At 49.9% G+C, this 18220-nt stretch overlaps 1 protein-coding gene across 4 annotated transcripts in view; it reads right to left on the bottom strand.

Moving 5' to 3' along the window:
• The window catches only part of CC2D2A (coiled-coil and C2 domain containing 2A), a 126039-nt gene extending 108225 nt beyond the window's left edge, over positions 1-17814 (bottom strand). For 3 of the 4 annotated variants that reach the window (XM_055140630.1, XM_055140631.1, XM_055140634.1), the window contains exons 1-4: positions 17655-17814; positions 10965-11037; positions 7834-7911; positions 4870-5023 (exon numbers count right to left, since the gene is read on the bottom strand). In XM_055140630.1, coding sequence (XP_054996605.1) covers positions 4870-5023; positions 7834-7911; positions 10965-11003 — 271 coding nt within the window. In that variant the 5' untranslated portion in view covers positions 11004-11037; positions 17655-17814. Of the gene's footprint in view, positions 1-4869; positions 5024-7200; positions 7622-7833; positions 7912-10964; positions 11038-17654 lie in introns of those variants that run through there. The other variant, XM_055140633.1, reaches the window with a different exon arrangement.
• Between the last annotated feature and the right edge of the window lie 406 nt (positions 17815-18220).

The raw sequence follows: 18220 nt of genomic DNA, 5'->3' as shown, positions 1-18220 counted from the left end.
CTCGAAATGAAACTTTAATCAGAGACACTAACTCGAAGGAATGGAAAACAGATGTGAGCAATGAAGAGCTTTATGATCATAAGAAAGTTCTTAGCACCGATAGTGACTCGCTGAAGAGAGGGGGGCCTTTGGGATCCCTGGGGAATGCTACCCTCTTTCTCAGGTGTTTATTTTACTTGGAACTAGTGCTTGCTCAGTGCACTGTCTTTTGGATGGCAGGACGATGTCCGCACCTAGCGGCAGACAGGACGCCCCACTTTCTCTTGTCTTGCTGTAAACCGGCGCAGTGACCACTGGGTGCAGTGTGGCGTGGGGCTGGCAGGCGTCTGCCCAGGGATGCTGGTGTCTGAGCCTGCACATGCGACTCCTGAGTGGTACAGCAGAGAGATGGTTGCAGGACAAGGTAAGAGTTGGGTTGGCAGCCCCGAGGGGCAAGCCAGAAGCAAAAGCCCTAGAAACTTGAGCAGGGGGCAAAAAAGTCTGGCTGCAGGGGGCACACTGAAGCGACTGGGTATGACGGTCACAGGAACGGGGTGTGGGGAGCTCCCGCGGCCTGGGCAAAAGGTAGAGGCCAGCAGCAGCTTTGCCAGGTGGCAACCGTGCGATGTTGGGCAGGGCTGAGAAGTTGTCTCTGTCCTTAAATCCCCCTGGTCTGTCGGGCCGGGGGAGGTGGGAGGGTGGTCTGTGTGCCAGTGAATATGTGTCAGATCCTCCCCCACACCCCGGGGGTCTTGGGGCATGAGAAGCTCTCTGCTGCCCCCTGCAGCTTCTCAGTGGAGGAGCAGGGGCTGTAACTACTACAAAGCACTTAGGGTAAGGCCGACGTCATCCCAGACAGAGAAAGGTGATTGGATACAGGGAGAGGATGGGGGCTCACCTACCTGAATGCCCCTTTCAGGTGGGTGGGGGGGAGTGACGCTCATTCAGACCAGACAATCAAGGGAAGGTGCTAAATTCAGGAGACAGTTGTATGAAATTAAAGAGCTCTATGGGCGAGCTCCTCTCACTGCTATTCGCACAGCATCGGCGCTGCCAGCCAGATGCCAGCCTCTATCCTGGCACAGGCTAGAGGCAAATGTCTCCATCCTTCCAAAACTCAGATGCCGCCCCGTAAGCCCCAATAGGATGGTATTTGGAACTGGGGATAGGGCTCTGGGAAGGGCTGGAACTCAGGATAGGGCACGATGAATGGATAGGACATTAGGAATAACACGAGGCCTCGGAAAACTTAAGTTCTCCCGTCACCTCTGCCTCATGAGGTCCCAGGTGGCAGAAGGCGGCCATCCTTGGTGTCCCGGGCACAGAGGGCGCCGCCTACACAGCAGGGGAAGCCTCAGGGAACACTCGGCTCTCACATGGGCCAGCACTTCTTGTCCCCAGGAGCGTCAGAAGCATTTGAGCTAATGGAACAGAAGGAAAAGCCCTGAATGAACGCCCAGATAGCTCGATAGTTACAAAGGAGTCGAGATGGAGAAAGGAAATGGGTCGAGAAAACGGGTAAGCCATGGCCTTGGACCACTATCTTATTCTAGGTGCAGAAACGGACTCAAAAGGACTAAGGACTTAGATGCTAGACTCGAATCCATAAACTATATTGTAGAAAACATAGACATTGGCTTCATTTGTCTTCAGGGATGTAACTCCATTGGCAAGGAAACAAAAGCAAACTGTTTTTTAAAACTGGAATTAAATCACCAAAAACTTTCTGCACACTGAGAGGAGTATCACACACATAAAAATCATAATGTTTGTGAGAAAGTATTCACACATCTTACACCTGACGTGAGGCTAATACTGAAATATTAAAACAAATAGCCCCATCAAAAAATGAGGAGAAGAGCTGAACAGCCACTTCTTCAAAGAAGACAATATGCACATAAAAAAACACTCCTCATCACTGATTATCAGGGAAATGCAAATCGAAATGACAATGAGGTCTCCACCCATCCTTGTGATTACGGCCTACACCAAAAAGGCCAGAAGTAGAACATTCTGTTGGAGAACAAACCTCCTTCACTTGTGATAAGAATAAAGCTGGTCCAGCCCTAGGGAAAACAGTATGAGATTTCTCAAAACATTAAAAAATATGTAACTGTTGCCGCACACTCAGCAGTGAAGAATCCTGGCTGGCGGGCACCGCAGACAAGAGAATGCTCTGGAGCCCAGACCAGCCCGACAATACCGAGGTGCCCCAGACGGAGAAGGTGCAGTCTCCCCGTCTCCTCCAGGTGGAATCCCGGCGACACTGAGTGTCTACGGACATGGCTCTGGTATGTGGGGACCAGAACTATTTCTCCAAACCAAGTGGCCGCTTATGTGGCCGTGCAACCTTTCCTGATATACAAAAAACTGCTCAGGAATGACTCCTCCGCTCCTGAGCAGCCACGATCCCAGAGGCACACAAACCAATCTCAGGACGCAGCGGCTGCTGGCAGATATACTCCTGGACTGTGAAGTAAGCTAAGGCCCTGTGCAGCCCCGGGAGGAGAAGGGTTTTTGTCCCTCGGCCTTTTCCCCTTTGCGGCAGCATGGCTACTGCCACCTTTCAGAGCCAAATGCACAGAGAGGTAGGAGCTTGCTGTGATGGGGCGTGCGGGAATTCTTGTGATGGGTGGGGCAGAACCGGCCCTGCTCCCCGCCCAAATGAGACCCCGAGCGGCCACCCATGAACAGCTCCTCCTCTCCTAACAGCCATGATCCCAGAGGCACGAACCAATCTCAGAAAGCAGCCGCTGCTAGACAGAAATACCTCTGGACTTGATGACTAAAATACCAGAATTTCAAAACCGCGCAGCCGCTGTTGCGGCCGTGCAACATCATATGCTCTTCATTATCAGCAAAAGAAAACAAATGATCTAGTGATGCCTTTTCAGTAAGTCTGATTGTTGGGGGTAATTCCAAATAATAACAGTGGGTTTTCTGTCGAAAATAGAATGTAATCAAAGTAAAGAGAGAGTAAAGTGAAAATCATCTGCCACACAGGCAAGGTTGGGGGTGGAACGGGAGTATACTGGGGTTTTGGTGGTAGAACATGTGCCCTGGTGAAGGGATGGGTGTTGGATCATTGTATGACTGATACTTAATCCTGAAAGATTTGTAGCTTTGCAACTGTTCTCACGGTGATTCAATTTAAAAAAATCTTGAAATAAATATTTTCTTTTAATAAATAAATAAATAAAAATATGTAACTACCGTCTGATGCAGTAATTCCATTTCTGTGTATCTATCCAGAGAACACACAGAAATAAATAAATTTGATTTTTTAGGGGGCATTTGGGCCTCAGTTGGAGGTGCTCACGGCTGACTCCTAGCCCTCTGCTAAGGGATCAGTGCTGGCAGTGCTCGGGGAATCACTTGTGGTGCTGGGCACAGAACAGAGTCAAACGTACAATAGGCATGCACCCTGCCTGCTGTGCTATCTCTCCAGTAACCCCAAAACCATGAATTAGATGAGATATATTACCGCATTATTTACAGTGGGCCAAGATGTTCTACTCTTTTTGTAAGAAAAGATGAAGTCTTTTTTGTTGTGTTGCTACAACATGGATAAAGCTGGAAAGCGTCACGGAATTAAGTCAGCAGGTGGGAGACAAATACCAGATGATCTGGCCCACAAGTGGGAGATAAAGACAAAAAGCAAGGGAACAGATGATGTGCAGTGAACACAAACCCTTTCACTGCTGACAGACTAAGGTCACCTAAGGTGGGGGAAGGGAAGGGTTCTATGAACAGCAGAGGGATGCTGGCATTTTGGTGGTGGGTGTGTTATTATAACACTGAACCTCTGAAACAAATCAACACTTGCACTTTATAAACTACTGTTAGCTCAGAAATTAAAAAATACAAAAAGAGAAATGCACTAATTTTTCTAACCTATTGTTTCTAGGGTGTTTTGTGAAGTTTGACTAATACAAGAGGCAAAATACATCATTATTTAGTGATGAATAAATTGGAGTATTTAGCAAAAGCACCTAAGTGGGCAGAAGTTGGTTCCTCCTTATCTCAGGCTTACCCTTCAGAGACTTGCTTCCAAAGCCACATTTTTTTTCCAAGTTACTATATTCCAACAAAGATTCAGTGACAATTATGAAAGAAGCAACCGAAAAATGAAACACACCTTTGCATCATTTTTAGGAGAAAAAAAAAAGAGGCATAATCAGGAGGGACCAGGGTGTATTGCAGGGGAGAGAGAAGAGGGAGAGAAAGGAGGGAGGGGGGAGAGAGAAGGAGAGAGAGAGAGAGAGAAGGAGGGAAGGAAAGAGAGTGGAAGAGACAGGGGGGGAGAGAAGGAAAGTGCCTGTCACAAAGGCAGACTGGGGTGGGGGGTGGCAGGAGGGAAACTGGGGACATTGGTGGTGGGAAATGTACACTGATGAAGGGATGGGTGTTGGAATATCATATGACTAAAACCCAACCAGCAACAATGTTGTTAACCGTATATCTCACAGTGATTCAAAAAACTAATAAAAAACAAAAATACAAAGTAAGAGAGAAAGAAAGAGAGATAGAGAAGCACAGACTCTTCAAAAAGCAGGATGACCTAGCCCCTCAGTCCTTTCTTCCAATTTCTGTTTCAAGTGCCGCTTCTTTGACCCATGCTGGCTTCCCTATTTCACTCTGCTCTGAATTTGTACACATTTGATTATACGCATCATGTCTCCTTTGGTGCATGCTTCAGATGCTATAGTATGTCCTAGAAGGCACACCCTGTAGACAGGTCCCAGTAGAACCTGTCCACAGAGCTGGAGAGAAAGCGCAGAGGGTGGGTGTCCCTGTACTGAAATCAGTCTGCACTGACACCCGGGGGTCTCTCTATGCTGGGACAGAAGGGCAAGTAAACTCTGGCTACGTCGAACCCGAGACACTTACTCCGGGGGCCTCGCCGGGGGGCTGTGTGCAGCAGGCTCGAGTTGGAATCCCCTGGCCCTGGTTCTGGTTCTGGTTCTGGCTCCAGGTCTGGCTCTGGCTGGCTGCCAAGACGGCCTTTGTCCGACGCCATGTCCCCAGGTTCAGCAGGCTGCAGCTGTGGGGAGAGGGGTTTCAGTGGACTCAGTCCCTAGATGGGGGTGAGCGGGTCACTCAGCGCTAGATCACTGTCACCCTAGTTACTGGGGTCATCCCCAGGAAGTGGTGTCGACTCTGAGTTTCTCTAGGAGGTTTCTGGGGAAAGGACCAAGTATCCCCAAATAAATGTGGTCGCCGTTTTCGATGTGTGTGGCGATCCGCAGAAACATGGAGGAGAAACGCGACAGAGCAAAGTCCCGGCCAACCTGTCTCCAACTCGATTTCATTTGGAAACAGCTTCTGGATGTCCCTAGGTAACCCGGGGTGAAGAATCACCTCTGGTCCACCCCAGACTCTGGGGGCTGCGGGAGCATGTGGGGAAAGGGATGGTGTATCCCCAGTTGAGGGTGGTCTTGGGGACAAAGGCTTGCTTTGGGACCCAGCAACTTATTTGGGGGCCACACCTGCTAATGCTCCCACTCCCGGTGGTGCCGGGGAGGGCGGCAGATGCCGTGTCGGGGATCAAGCCAGTCGGCCACTCACAAGCAAGTGCCTCATCCCCTGTTCTATCTCTCTGTCCCATTTACTTTATTTCAATTTTTTTTTTTCAGTTTGGGGCATGCCTGGCAGTGCAGGGGTTACTCCTGGCTCTGCACCTAGGAATTAGTCCTGGTGCTGGTTGGGGGACCAAGAGGGATGCCTGGGATCGAAGCTGGGTCTGCCACATGCAAGGCAAGCGCCCCTCTGTGCCTCTGGCCCACCTATTGTCTTCTATTCCCACGGGGAGCAAACAAGCCCGTCCCTGTGAAACAGAAGAGCAGCAGGTGAGTGAAGCAGAGATTCTGCCCTCAAGAAGTGGCTCTGGGCAGGCCCGAGGAAGCTGATTGAAAAAGAGAAAGTCCTCCTGTGAAGGAGATGCCACATCAGGGGTTGCAACTTTCTGCAGAATTCTTGACAACAGCCAAGAAAAGGAAACAACCTAAGTTCCACTGAGTGGCTGAAACAAGGTGTAGACACACACACACACACACACACACAGAGAGAGAGAGAGAGAGAGAGAGAGAGAGAGAGAGAGAGAGAGAGAGAGAGAGAGAGAGAGAGAGAGAGAGAGAGAGAGAGAGAGAGAGAGAGAGAGAGAAGGAAAAACCTAAGTTCCACTGAATGGCTTAGACACACACACACACACACACACACACACACACACACACACAGAGAGAGAGAGAGAGAGAGAGAGAGAGAGAGAGAGAGAGAGAGAGAGAGAACGAGAACGAACAACTTTGGTCTACACTATTCCTGCCTTTTTGCAGAATATATCAATAACGTGTTACTATCTTCTCTTAAAAACTGGCCCGGCTTCTTGACAAGTCTGCAGTGTTAAGTATACAGGCCCACACCTCTTCATGTCTATCATCACCTACACCCACCAAGGGAATGCCACTACCACCCACACAGTCTCCGGACCCCCATCTCCCTCTGGTCCCGAAGGTAAAATTCAAGGATCACTTTGGGTTTGGGTCATTTTGTTGCTTTGCTGCTTCATCTCCTATAGATGCATGAAATCATCTGTATTCACTTTTCTCCTTTCGTTTCTTCTAGCATGACTCCTCCAGCTCTAGTCCTGGTCACAAAGGCAAGATTTTCTCCTAGCTCTGTGTGTGTATGTGTATGGGTGTGTCTGTGCGTGTGTGCATGTGTGTGTGAGCTCATATGTGTGTCTATGTGTGTGCATGTGTTCGTGTATGTGCTTGTGCGTGCGTGTGTGTGCGTGCGCACGCGTATGTATATGTGTGCGTCCCTGCACCCCTGCTCCCCGTGCCTGTGGCCATGGCGGGATAAAGCTCAGGAATGAATGACTGCGGGGTTGGGGCGCTGTCACGTGGTCCGGATGCCCCTCCCTAGGTGCAGAGAAACTGCAGCTCCGGATGCCCCCGCCCGCGCTGCGCCCGAGGCCCGGAGTGCAGGGCGGGCTCCTCGCCTCGCCTCTCCAGGGGCGCCCCCCAGCCCCCGGCTCCCCTCTCCGGCGGGGGGGTGGCTGGGTGGGTGGGCATCACGTGCCTTAAGATGGCGCTCCCTGCCCCGCGTCCTGGGCCGGCATCGGGATCAGTTCCCGCACGCAGACCCCCAGGCCCCCGGGCCCGCCAGCGGCCAAGTCCCCGCGCCTCCCGGCCCGGCCCGACCCGCGCGAGATGCGTTTACCTGCACCGGGGAGACCGCGCGGCGACGCTCCGCACCCAGGAGGGCGCGTCCTGCAGGGCGGGAGCGCGGGGCGGGCGGGGGCGAGACTGGAGGGAATTTCGGGGCTCCGAGCCGCAGGCGGGAGCTCCCCAGCTCTACGGTCCCGCACTGCCCTCTGCCGCCCAGGGCCCGCGAGCACAGTGCCGAGCCCGGCGCCGGCTAGGCTGCAGAGAAGCACCCACCAGGGCTGCCGCGGCTCCTGCACCCGGACGGGGAAGCGCCCCGAAGGGCTGCCCACAGCGCCTGCACCCGGACGGGGATGCACCTCCCAAGGCTGCCGCAGCTCCTGCACCCGGACGGGGAAGCGCCCCCCAGGGCTGCCCACAGCGCCTGCACCCTGACGGGATGCACCCCCCAGGGAGCCACAGCGCCTGTACCCGGACAGGGATGCACCCCCCAGGTCTGCCCACGGAGCCTGTACTCGGACAAGGAAGCACCCCTCAGGACTCCACAGCACCTGCACCCGGACAGGGAAGCACCCCCCGCCCCCCGCAGGGCTGCCACCGCACCTGCACCCTGACCGTCCCGGGCGATGCCCACTTCTCCCGGGAAAGGGCAGAGACACACCCGTCCCCTCCACATCTTCCCTCCTACCTGCTTCTTTCGCTTCTGCCTTGGCACCTTGGAGAGCTTTTTCCGCTGACCCACCTCCGCCTCATCGTCAAGGAACTCCTTTGTAAAAGGGAAAAAGGCAGAGCGGATTCAACACCCGCTGGGGAGTGGGAGAAATAGGCCTCAACCCCAGCAGACGAGAAATAGGAATGTTCCCGGAAACATGACAGGAGAGCCATTACCGCCCTCATCCCTGATTTTCTTCCAAGCACTGAACACTGATTCAGTGCTCCTGTGGCCCCCAGGCTCCGGGACGCGGGGCTGCTCCTCTGAGGGCCCGGGAGGGCCCCCGGCAGACGGAGGCCCGGGCTCCCCCAGCTTACTCTAGAGTAAAGACTGTCCGAGTGAACCCACCGGGAGGCTAGGTGATAAGGGAGGGAGAGTGGCAGACGACGGGGATTCAGGGGACCAAGGGGATTCAGACACTTCGGTATTTCTAAGGAATGACGGAGCAAAGTATCTGAGCCCAGAGTCCAATCATGAGGGCCAAGCGCTGAGGACCAAACTTAGAAGGTGCCAGTCCAGGTGGCGGGCTGGGGCTGGGGTAGGGCAGGGGAGGGGACCTGGGAGCAGCGTGGAGGGGAGCTGACCCAGGTGGTGACATCAGAGATGGAACATGTATTCAAAAGCCCAGCTTTGAATAACTTTGTAACTCACGATGGAACATTGCATGTCAAACTCCAGCCCCACCCCTATGAATAACTTTGTAACTTGTAACTTTGTGATTTTTTTTAATTGTAAAAGAATATTTTGAAAGATTTTGTGTTTGGGCCACACCTGGCATGGGGGGGGTGCGGGGATGGGGTCTCTCCTGATGGAGCCGGAGGGGTCATTTCAGTGCTGTGGGAGCTTCTTGAACTCCAGCTGACCGCAAACAAGGCAAGTCTCTCCAGTCCCCACAGATTCTATTTATTTATTTATTTATTTATTTATTTTTGAGAAAGGAGAAATCCTCTAGAGAAAAGGGGCAAACTTTTCTTTCCCCTTTTAATGCCTTCTATAGTTAGAGCTGACTACTCTAAATTGCTCCAGCTTTAAACTTTAATGGAGTTTTCAAACTGCGGCGCAAGTACTTTGGGGTGTAAAAGAAATGTCAGGAAAAACACTGAATCCCTCCTTGCATCTTAAATATATTGAAATTTTATTATCGTTATTTAATTGATTTATTTTTGTTGGGGAGTCACACTCGGCCGTGGTCAGGGCTTCCTCCTAGCTTGCTCAGGGATCACTCTTGGCAAAATGCCGGCTACAATATGTGGTGCTCCCAGCAATCTTTATATATTACGCATAATGTTTTTTTTAGAAGTTGGAGATATAGTATAACGGGTTAGGGAGCTTGCCTTGCACGAGGCTGACCTGGGCTCAATCCCTGGCACCCCATGTGGTCCTGAGAACAGTTGGGTGCGGCCCTCCAAACAAGCAAAAATGTTTAAATATGCAAACAGAGAACTTGGGATATGGGTTTGGATTATATTGAATACAGAGAAAAGTCTTGCAGTTTTCTGGTCCAGATGCTAAGTCACATGACACCCAAGGTCGTGGCACGAGAGAAGATGGGATCTATGGACAGAGGAGGAAAGTGGGTCTCAAGCAGGGTGGGTGCCCTGGGGTGGGGGCTTTTCCATCTGTGAGTTCACTGCCTCAGCCTCGGGGCAATGGCCCTCCTGGCTCAGGTCTCATTCTCTCATTCTGCAGAAGCCCCAGGGAGAGTTTTGAGTCTGGAAGCCACCACTAAGATTCCAGCAGGATGAAGGGTCCAAGTGTGTTCTTAGTTTGACTGCTAACTCTCCTTGGTGCCCTGGGGCTGGGAGAGAGCTAGGTCTGTTCATTTTGTCCCTTCTTTAGATTTGGTGCCTCAGCAATGGATAACCCATAGGACTTCAGATGAGAAGGAATGTAAAACTACCGGACAGAGGGTTTCAGTCACTCACTGCATCTCCGGAGACCCAGAAAATATTTGTTGCATGAATAAGTGAGCACATGTAGACTGATGGGCTTGTTAGCACTTAAAGTTTTGTGGTTTTAAAAAATTTTTTAAAATTTGTTTTGTTTTGTTTTTGCTTTTTGGGTCACAGTCAGTGATGCACAGGGGTTACTTCCGGCTTATGCACTCAGGAATTACTCCTGGAAGTGCTCCGGGGACCATATGGAATGCTGGGAATCAAACCTAGAAACACCCTACCTACTATGCTATTGTTCCAGCCCCCTTTAAAATTTTTTTTATTTTATAAAGTATTTCACAATATTTGATTATTTAATATTCAAAGGCCAATCCCACCACCATTACACCTTCCCAACACCATATTTCCGATTTTTTCATCCAGAACCCCAACCCCTACCCCAAAGCAGAACCGAAATAATGTATTTTGTATTGTTCATTATGAAATACTACTGAAAATGTTACAAAAACCTTTCCTTAGAGGAGAGAGTCTGAAGATTATTATATTCCACTGAAGGACCATTAATCCCCTTTCTAAGCGATGACTAACATGTTGTTAAAGGCTGATCCTTGTGTGCTTACATATATATCGTAAAAAAAAATTTCCCTCTAAGATTGGTTACCTCCTATTTTAGACCCCATCAAATGTGGTGTGGCACCCTTGGAGTATGGGTAGGGTGTGAGATATGAAGAGTCACCACGGTTAACGTTTTGTTTAAAGGTGATCTACATGGTCTTCGCAACGTGTTTCCTCAAATCCTTTGGAGAACCCAGTTGAAAACAGCTGAAAGGCCGTTTCTACCTCTGTGTCTCAGAGCCCAGGGAGAAGCCAGGATTGAGAGCATTTCTTCTCTTCCTCCTCCACAGGGCGGCCCGCACTGGTGCATGTGGGAGCTTCCTTCCTGCTCCAGGCAGCCATGCAATTCCGTTTGCACAGCCATGCGACAGAGGGTTTTGAGCACCTGCAATTTCTTTAGAAATCAGAATTTCTTTAGGAACCAGGGTGCCTCTGCAGCCCAGACTCCTTCTCCATGGTTAACAGTTATGAGTACTGGAACTGAGGAAAGCGTGACTAAGACCTTGAAGGATGTTTAAGTAGAGGTGGAACCTGGGGGCGCTTACAGCGTGGAGGTTCCTTCACTGCTCACGCTTCTATCTATGCACACAAGCTTACCTCGGTGATTATTTTCACTTTTTCTTCCTTAGCGTTCATTTTGGCTGGGCTGAAGGAGTTGGCTGCACCTCCCCTAGAAAAGAACAGAGAGGGAAAGAGACGTTTTGCGATCAGTGCATTCTCTCTTCTAGGGAGCGCTGGAGGGGAGAGGGCGGGTTTCTCATCACTAGGACGAGGACTTGCAGACGGAGGGCTGGCAGAGAGGAGTGCTGGTGAGAAGGAAGGAGCCTGGCACCCCGGGGAGCTGGGCACTGCCCACCTCAGAGCACTGTCTTGGCCCTCAGATCTCCCTCCCCTCTCACTCTACCCTAGCCCTGGTTCTCATTTCCAGAGCAGAGGGATGCGACCAGAGAGGGTTTCTGCATCCTCCTTCCGTCTGCCTGACGAGTGACTCGGGTCACGCCCTCTGCCTCCAGCTGCCCCTGGGACTGTCCCTGCGTCCACTCAGGCCAGGCTCTCAGTGCACGGGATCAATCCATTCAGTCCTTTCCTGCTCTGGGACCTTGAGCCAGCCAGGTCCTGTCCACTCCTTCCAGCCACCTCTTCCACCCAGATGGTCACTTCTTCCTGCTTCATTGGCTCATTCCTATTGGCACTCAAAGGGCTGTGATTGGCTCCTTTTTATTTTATTTTCATATTTTTTAATTTTTTATATTTTAAATGTTTTTATATTTTTTTATTGATCACTGTGAATAGACCCTTACAAAGCTGTTCATGATTGGATTTCGGTCATACAGTGTTCCAACACCCATCCCTCCACCAGTGCATATTTCCCAGCACCAGTGTCCCAGGTTCCCTCCATCACCCCCCACCCCCACCCCCTGCCTGCCTCTATGGCAGGAGCTTTTCTTCTCTCTCTGTCTCTAACTCTATTGGATCCTTTTTAAAATTTTATTTATTTATCTAATTTTTTTAAAAAGTTTTTATTTTATTGAATCATCGTGAAAAAAATACAACGCGTTCAGGTTTAATTCTCAGTCATATAATGATTAAGCCCCCATCCCTTCACCAGTGCACATGTTCCACCACCAAGAACCCCAATATACCCCCCTCCCACCCACCCTTAACCTAAGTAGCTAATGATCTTCACTTTATTCTCTCTATACTTTGAATACATTCAATATTTCAATAGAAAACTCACTATTATTGTTTGGAATTTCCCCCCAACAATCAGGCCTGCTGAAAAGGCATCATTTAATAATTTCTTTTCATTGCTGAAAATAAAGACTCTATGAGCTAGCGCGGTCATGATAGGGGCCACGCGGTTTTGGATTTCTGATATTTTAGCTCAGTTCACAGGCTAGATGCATTTCTGTAAGAAGCCGCTCTGGGGGCCAAAATGGGTTAGAAGATCTCTCGGATCATAGTCTTTAGGAGCAGAGGGTCCGTTTCACGTGCAGCAGCTTTGGATCTTTGGATCCTTCTTTTTAAAATACTCTTTTGGGCCCAAGAAAGGCTACAGGGATTGAGCCCTTTGTCTTACATGTGGCCGAGTCCGGAGAAGTCTCTGAGCACAACTGAATATAGTCCCCGAATTAAAATATACATATTATAACCTCTCTCCTGGGCCTGAGAAATAGTACAGGGCTTAAGATAGTTACCTGGCACACGGCTGACCAGAGTTCGATCCCTGACACTCCATATTGTGCCCCATGCCCCATCAGGAGTCATCCCGGAGCACAGAACCAGGAGTAAGCCCTGAACACCACAAGGTGTGGCTACAAAACCAAACCAAATCGAAAAAAAAAAAAAAACCAACTCTCTCCTGTTCAACCATTCAATCCTCTGCAGGAGAACTCTACAAACCATCTCTCGCCAACCAGTTCTGGGACCCAGTTAATGCGACTGCTCTTGTCAGGGCCTCCAGCAACTCTGTCACTACACACAGTGGCTCATCTTTGGCCTGTTTGACCCGTCAGAGGCGTCAACTGACCCGTCACTTCCTTTTTCTTGAAATCTTTTCTCCACTTGTCTTCGGAGACATGCTTTCCTGGTTTTGCTCCCACCCCCGGCAGCTCCTTCCTGCACGTGAGGGCTGGTTTCTTCTCTGCACGTAGGGGTAGTGGGACTTGGTCCCAATTCACTGCCCCAGGGGTCTCACCCCACGTCTAGACCTCACATGTTAAACTCCCTTGTCCCCCACCAGATTTACTCTGGGCCCACACAGCTCCTGAGAACTCCAGACTCAATACCCAAATATCCAGGACTCCGTGGATAATGTCACTTGATTAATGTGGGAATTTGTCCCTCTAACCGGGGGAAAGAAAAAAAAAAGCTCAAGGTTGGTATATGCTCCCGGGTAAAACAAGTTCCAGAATGCAAAGGGTTTGTAAATGTGCACCCAGGAAAGAATAGAACAGATGACAAATATCTGCCAGCTGCAAATGTGCCCGGACAAGCATAGAATAAGGTTGTTTAGGGTCTTTTAGATGTACTGGCAGCATGGGAAAGAAAAAGTAGAATAGGAAGCTGTCAGGACTTTCCATTTTAAGGGCGCTCCTGATTGCTACGTAAAAGGCCTCAGCTCTGCTCTTCATGTACTCATTGAAAGCTCATGTGCTCAGTGACTGCCCCCAACGTCTCTGTCTACGACAGCTCCCCAAGGATCCAGGGGAGTGACACTGTGTCGGAAAAATGGCCTGTTGGTGAGGTCAGTGCTGGCTGCCCAGGTGACCTAAGGCTTGGACAGTCCATGTGGATTTTGTTTGTCTCTTTATGCGTGTGTTTGTCTCATTCTCTGTGACTGAACCCCACTGGGTGGGGTCCCAGTTCGAGTCTGATGGCTTTAGACAGTGAACATGCCCCAAAGGAAGTTCTTTGTCATGCCGCCTTCATGCTGAGTGTCCCGAAATACTCCTGAACACACAGGAGTCATTCTCAACGTCCATCCGCCAGAATCCTGGCATCTCTGCCTCCAAGTGGCTTTGAGAGTGCAGTCACTTCATCCTGGTCTCTCATGTGGCTCACTGCAAAGCTGAACGAGAGTTCATTCTCTACTGAAACCATATAAGCATTCAAGAAAGATCATGCTGTTTCTCTCCTTAAAATTCCCCAACCACGTTACCTTCTCAATATGGTAAGCTCCTGACATTGATGTTGATTAATAACAACATTAATGCTTGCAAACAAATAAGTCTGATAATTACAAAATAGGGAAAAAAGAACTGTGAAAATTTTACGAATTCAAAAAGGACTTTTCATAAATCAAAAAAGTCATATATGGGGGCCAGAGCAATAGTACAGTGGGTAGGGCATTTGCCTTGCATGTGGCAGACCCGGGTTCAATTCCCACAACACATATGGTCTTCTGAGTACAGCTAGGCATAACTCCTGAGTGCAGAGCCAGGAGTAACCCCTAAGCATCACCAAGTGAGACCCAAAAAGACAAACAAAAAAAAATGACTGAAAAAAGTCATATATGATAGAAAGAACTATGAGTAGAAAATGAAAACTATAATGGGCTTGATTTTTTTCCATCCTATTCTTTCCTGATCATTGCCTTTTTCCCCCCTATTTTTGGGTCACATCTGGTGATGCACAGGGGTCCTGTGCTCAAGGCTGTGCTCAAGGAACCATATGGGATGCTGGGAATCAAACCCGGGTTGACCGCATGCAAGGCAAATGCCCTACCTGCTCTGCTATCTGCTCCAGTCCTGAGCATTGCCTTTAAATTTGAGTTTCTAAGGAAATCAAGTGACATTCAAATTTATTTCTTTTCTTAAATTATTATTTTATTTTATTTTTGCTTTTTGGGTCACACCCAGTGATGTTCAGGGGTTCTCCTGGCTCTGCACTCAGGTATTGCTCCTGGTGGTGCTCAGGGGACCATTTGGGATGCTGGGAATCAAACCCGGGTCAGCCGCCTTACCTGCTGTGCTATCACTCCAGCCCCTCAAATTTATTTCTTTATGAACTCAGTTGCTACCAAAATGTAAATCAATGCTGCCCCACTTCATATGCAGCTTGTTGTAACCATGTTCCTTGAGCACTATTGGTATATTCCTGCTGGGAATATAATGACCAATAAGAAGCTGTAGGTAATGAGAATTATGAAACTCTAATGAAAATTAAGAAACTGTGTTGGGGACTGAAAAACTGAAACTCACCCCCCAAATTAAACAAGAGAAAGGAGGGAGTAGAATTTTTTTATGACCCAATTAACAGAGTTAAGGGCCCACCAGCCGAGCAGATTTATGGGAGTGTACCGGGCCCGACAGGCTGATGGGAGCGCCCTGGAGATGGTACCTGAAGGCCGCTCCAAAGGGGCAAGACAGACGGACACTGACTGTTTTCCGCTGGGGCGCCTGGAGGCCTTGCCACGTGGGAAAGATGCAGAGACTGTTTTCCTTTTACTTATTGCCTCTGTATCCTGTTTCACTGATATGAATGTATGTAGACTGTAGCCCACCTTTAGAGGATAAGAGGGAGACGGGCTCCAAGTCTCTTTCTCTTCTGACTTGGGGTCCTCAGCGCTGAGCCTCGAATAAACTCACTCTCCTGTCCTGAGCTGCCTCTCTCTGTCCACAGCTGTCTCTCTGTTGAGCTTGTGCCGGCTCAACAGGAATATCAGAACAAGGGTCATGATTTGCTCTAGTCCGGTGCTCTCTCTAGATCTATGCTTCTTTCGTTCTCCTTTTGCTTAGGTGCTGGGGATTGGATCAGGGTCTCATCCTTGCAAAGCACGTGCTCTGCCACTGAGTTCTGTCCCCAGGCCCTGTAGATGTCTGTTGTCACTCAGCCTCACAATAAAACCTCCAGCTTAGCTCTATGCTGCAATTTACGAGGAAGGAAACAGACCTTTTCTGAGGTTAAACTCTGGCAGCTTCCATGATTTGCTCAGGGTTAGGGCCAGTAAATGACACAGCCAAAGAATGCCCCCCCGCCCCCCAATTCCAAAAGCTTCCCTCGTGCATCTCCCCCTCTCTAGCCGTTTTGTAAATATTTACAAATTATAAATGCTCAAGGGATGCTGGGGATCTCACCCAGGTCGCTGCATGAAGGTAAATGCCCTCTCCCGTGTACTATTGCCCTGGTCCTTTGTCTCAGCTCTGCAGCCCGGGACTAACCCCTTTGCCTTGCAGGGACATGTTTCCTTAGAACACTGATCATAATTCCTTCCGTGGAGCATCACTACTTCATAAGGACTAAATCAGTTTTTCTCAACATTTTTCTGACACGTTCTCCTATCCTTGCGTTCTTCCTATGACACCCTGTGCCACCAGTTGACCCCCTAGTTCCATGTCTTGGGCCCCTAGCCGACTCCCTGGTTTCATGCCATGATTTTTTTTAACCTGTGGCTTCCTTGGAATATCCTGGGGGTCCATAGAGGGGCCATAAGCCCTCAGGTGAAAATGCTGGGCCGAATCCTAAAATACTAAGAATGCTAAGCACGGACTGTCCATATTTGTCAAGAAAAGGTGATGGTGGAGACTGAAAGAAGAAAGAAAGGAGGGAAGTGCTTCGGGGACAGAGGGGGCTCATGAGAAAGAGCTGACATCACACACGCGCAAGTCCCCAGGTCCCATCTTTGATTCCCACCCTAAGCTCTCAGGCTCCGGAGCCAACACTCTCCTCTCTCCCTCCCCCTTCCCACTGAGGGTGCTCCCGCAGCACCTCGCCCACCTTTCTCACCACGCACATTTCCTCCCAGGGGCAACACTGAGGTTTTCTCTCACCAGGTGAGGACTGGGCAGTGAGCCTGGGGGTCACCTTCTTTTGAATTTATTATCTGTACCTTACTCCAGACTTCTGCTTCCCTTGGTTGCAACAAACTGCTGTGATAGTGCGATAGAGCAGAATCATAGACCCCCCCCCAAAAAAAAAACCCACCCCAAAACAAACCAGATAAATACCACACACATTTGTGCAAGTCTCCATGAGATTTGCTCAGGGCATTTCCCAGTCCCCTCCTCCCCCACCAGAAGTCCTTCTGTGCTCAGCGCACTTTAGAGCACTACATAAATCTCTTTTGACACTTAGGTCACGGCACTGTTGTCATCCTGCTATAGCTCTGCCTTCCAGGATGCTCTGAGGCTCTGACCAAGTGTCATTCCTCTTTGCACCGCTTGGCCCACTACGATGATGAAATCTCCTAAGCGTTGATTTGAATGAATGATTGTTTTTTTTCAATGAGCTCTCAGAGAAAGAGATTTCACTCTGGAGTTGCAGAAAAGTGTATGGGAAGCCACTCGCATGCGTGTGTTTCCCATTAAACTTGATTAGCTTTTCATAGCAACTCCCGGCAATGAAGGAAATGATCCATTTCCATCACGGTGCCTGGATTTCCCCGAGGTTTCTTTGGAAGGAGCCGCGGTCCTCTGTTCTCTCTCACAGCCCTTTCTCTGTTGGTTGCCAAGAAAACTGAAATTTGCAGTAACCGGCATTTCTCCCCGGACTATTCTAGAAATGCAACACTCAGCAAGTGTTTCCGGGGTAACAGCTGCAGCGGGAAGGCAGGGAATCCGGGAGGAAGCAGAGGACTCTCCCGGGAGGAATCCCGCCCCCCGCTGTGCTGAGCCCAGCAAGCATTTCCTGCCGGCCAGAGGACCCCGCAACGCAGTTTCCATTCCTAATCACCAGAGGCACCCCCACGTCTGCAGTTCCCCAGTAGGCTCCGGGTACTGAGGGAGGATTGAGGGAGCAGAACAGGAGTGCAGAAGTGAAAGCAGCCCCACAGCCTGGTTTGTTTACCTTGAGCAACTTCCCACAGGCGCGGTGCAGAAATTCTGTTCTAAGGATCAACTGGAAGGAGGGCAGAAGCCAGTGTCACTCTGGATTCTTCTGCGTGCAAAGGGAAAGGCTGAAAGTGGGGGCGCCCCACGTGCGACACCCCCTGGGAAGCTGCAGCCACGTCTCAGAGAAGTCTCAGAGCACTGAGCAAAAACACCAGCTTAGCAACCGGTTCCTAGGGAAGGTCACCATGACATTTTTTTTCTTTTAAAGTGACAGGTTACATCTCGAGGTGGAAGTCCTACCGGCACTGCATGCTCAGGAAGGAAGGCATGGGGGTCTGGGCTGCTGTCCCCCTTACCATAGGGCTCACACGAGGACACCTCCCGCCCCACCCCGCCTCCCCCAACCCTCACCCCCAAAAGTTGCTCAGAAGCAGGCAATTTGGAGTTAGAGGGTGAGGATGGTTTATTTAACTAAATTTCAGACTGGAAAGTGCTTCTGAGCACCAGCCCACGTGACTCTGGAGTGTTTTCTGGTAAATGTGTGAGGCTGAAACTTGCTCTCTGACTCCTGCAAAAATACGT

The sequence above is a fragment of the Sorex araneus genome, chromosome 5 (assembly GCF_027595985.1).
Source record: "Sorex araneus isolate mSorAra2 chromosome 5, mSorAra2.pri, whole genome shotgun sequence".
Taxonomy (NCBI): domain Eukaryota; kingdom Metazoa; phylum Chordata; class Mammalia; order Eulipotyphla; family Soricidae; genus Sorex; species Sorex araneus.
This window is presented reverse-complemented; position numbering and strand designations above follow the sequence as displayed.